Raw genomic sequence first — 2,473 nt, 5'->3', positions numbered from 1 at the left:
GGGACCCATGACTTAAAGCAACTCAGTTCGGTCAGGGATCAACTCATTGCTCTACTGGCGAAAGGGGGCTTCTCCTTGAGCAAATGGGCATTCAATCAACCGGGGACTTCCCAGCTTTAACCTACCGAGCCGCACTCTTTTTTTGAGGATCCTGCTGGATCAAGTAAAGTCTTGGGCATATATTGGGATCACGGGGATGATAGCTTTCGTTTCCGTGTTTCTCCTTTATCTATTGGTGTACTAACCAAACGCATCCTCTTATCAGAGAACGCTAAGATCTATGATCCATTGGGATGGATCTCTCCCATAGTTATAACCTTAAAGCAGTTAATGCAATCCACCTGGTTACTAAAACTGTCTTGGGATGAAGAGATTCTTAAGCCTGTTCTGTCAAAATGGCTTAAGTGCTACGAGCAGCTCCGAGACTTACAGTCTTTGCACATTCCACGGTGGACCAGACAATCACCCACAACTAGAGAACGCGAATTAATCGGATTCTGCGACGCATCGGAGTTAGCCTACGGTGCTGTCGTTTACAAACGTCTCATGGATGAAAACGGTCAACTCTCGGTGCATTTAGTAATGTCCAAAACAAAGGTCGCTCCGATCAAGACCACTTTTATACCTCGTCTGGATTTGGTTGCAGCCGAACTTCTGGTCAATGTGGTGGTCCACATCAAGGGAAGTTTGGTCGGAAATTGCGATGCGATCCGGTGCTACTCGGATTCGCAGGTGGCGTTAGCTTGGATAGCAAAGCAACCCGTACATTGGAAGACGTTTGTGGCCAATCGCGTTTCATATATCCAAACGCATCAATCTGAAGCCAGCTGGCATTATGTACCTACTAAGTTGAATCCTGCGGATTTGTGCTCAAGAGGAACCAGTGCTCAACAGTTATCAGAGGACTCACTTTGGTGGCATGGGCCTGCTTCTCTCCGTGAGCAAACCGCCAATCCTGTTCAGGTCTTTGAAATCGCGGAAGAGAGTCGTAAGGTCGCCTTAACCGTTCAACTCGGTGCGAGTCAATATTGGTTTCTGGACAAGTTTTCGTCTTGGTCTGAACTGGTCCGAGTTATGGCCTATGTTCTTCGATTTGTCTAGCGGACCAGGAAAATCGGCCAATGGGAGGACTCCCTCCTATCCGCATCAGAGATTCGCGATTCTATAGTCGCTATAGTAAAGGTTGTTCAACGCGTACATTTCACGAATGAGATCTCAGCCTTGAATCATGGGTCACGTATACCGTCACGCTCAAAGCTTCTTTCTTTATATCCGATAATGGATTCACAAGGAATCTTAAGAATAGGGGGGCGACTTCGGAACGCCGAAATTTCTGAACTAACGAAACACCCCATTATTCTAACGGGCTGTCACTTAACTGCCATACTCATTAGGCAAACTCACTTAGATACACTTCACGGGGGACTCCAATTAACTTTGTCCACGTTGCGACAAAGGTTTTGGGTCGTGAATGCGTGAAATCTAGTAAAATCATGCGACCACAAATGCATCACGTGTGTTCGCGAACGCGCTAAATTCGGTAGTTAACTTATGGGTTCACTTCCTGCCGCCCGGGTTTCTTGCAGTCAGTGAAACCAGACTGGGTCTAAAATGCTTCCCCACTCTGCCTCCATAGGCTCACTAACACGTAGAGCTACTGAAGCATCCGTGAGAGCACCCCACCTCTGCCTCCTCGAACGTTGCACGCATACCATTACTGCAGTACGTGCATGTTTGGGTCTCCTTCGTATAGCTCCGGTATATTTCGAGTACGAGAGAGAGCGGTATACTTTTCTCGGACCTCTCTTTCTCGCGCTCCTTCTTCGCTCGTTTAGCCAACGAGCTTAAACGAGAGAAGCCGAGCTAGCCGAAGGAAATTAAGAAATGTCTTTTTCGCGGCCAGCTATGATAAAAGCTGAATACGCTAAATGTGAATGTATTAACCCATTAACGTCCAAAATGTCAAAATTTCTTGCACGTTTTCAAAGTGATTTTTTCCTATGTAATTGGCGTTGAAAAAATTCTTGAACCACATATTCTGATGTAAAATTGCATGTTCTTTCAGAATCCGTTGCCAGAATCATGATAAAACTCACAGGAAAAGAGATATGCTCGATTGAAACATAAAAAACACCTAAATTTTCGAAAAAAAAAAATTTTTAGGATTTTTTTTCGAAGTGTTACGGTGAAGATATCACCTTGCGACCGTGATCAAAGGTGATCATGGGAGTTGAAGTTTAACAGGGAATTTTTTTGTTGACCTTGAACCATCGCTTTTTTACAAAATGGCGGAAAAAACGAATTTTTTTTTTCAATCTTCATCAACTTTTTTCTCGAAATCTATGGTCTTTAGAAAAAAATGCATAAAAACAAAAATGCCTTAGAATCGCTCGAGGAACATTCTCAAATTTTTTCAGAATTTTTTGAGACAATTTTTGATTTTCCGGGAAACTTATGAAATGGAATTTTCAAA

The 2,473-nt window shown here is 43.8% G+C and overlaps 1 protein-coding gene across 1 annotated transcript; it reads left to right on the top strand.

Moving 5' to 3' along the window:
• Positions 1-330: 330 nt before the first annotated feature.
• LOC136783707 (uncharacterized) lies at positions 331-1,101 on the top strand. Its single transcript, XM_066743963.1, has one exon. The coding sequence runs from the start codon at positions 331-333 to the stop codon at positions 1,099-1,101; it is 771 nt and encodes a 256-aa protein (XP_066600060.1).
• The last annotated feature ends 1,372 nt before the right edge of the window (positions 1,102-2,473 follow it).

The sequence above is a fragment of the Prorops nasuta genome, unplaced genomic scaffold (genome assembly GCF_024137725.1).
Source record: "Prorops nasuta isolate Cenicafe-Biocafe unplaced genomic scaffold, Cenicafe_Pnas_1.2 PNAS00035, whole genome shotgun sequence".
In the NCBI taxonomy this organism is placed as follows: domain Eukaryota; kingdom Metazoa; phylum Arthropoda; class Insecta; order Hymenoptera; family Bethylidae; genus Prorops; species Prorops nasuta.
This window is presented reverse-complemented; position numbering and strand designations above follow the sequence as displayed.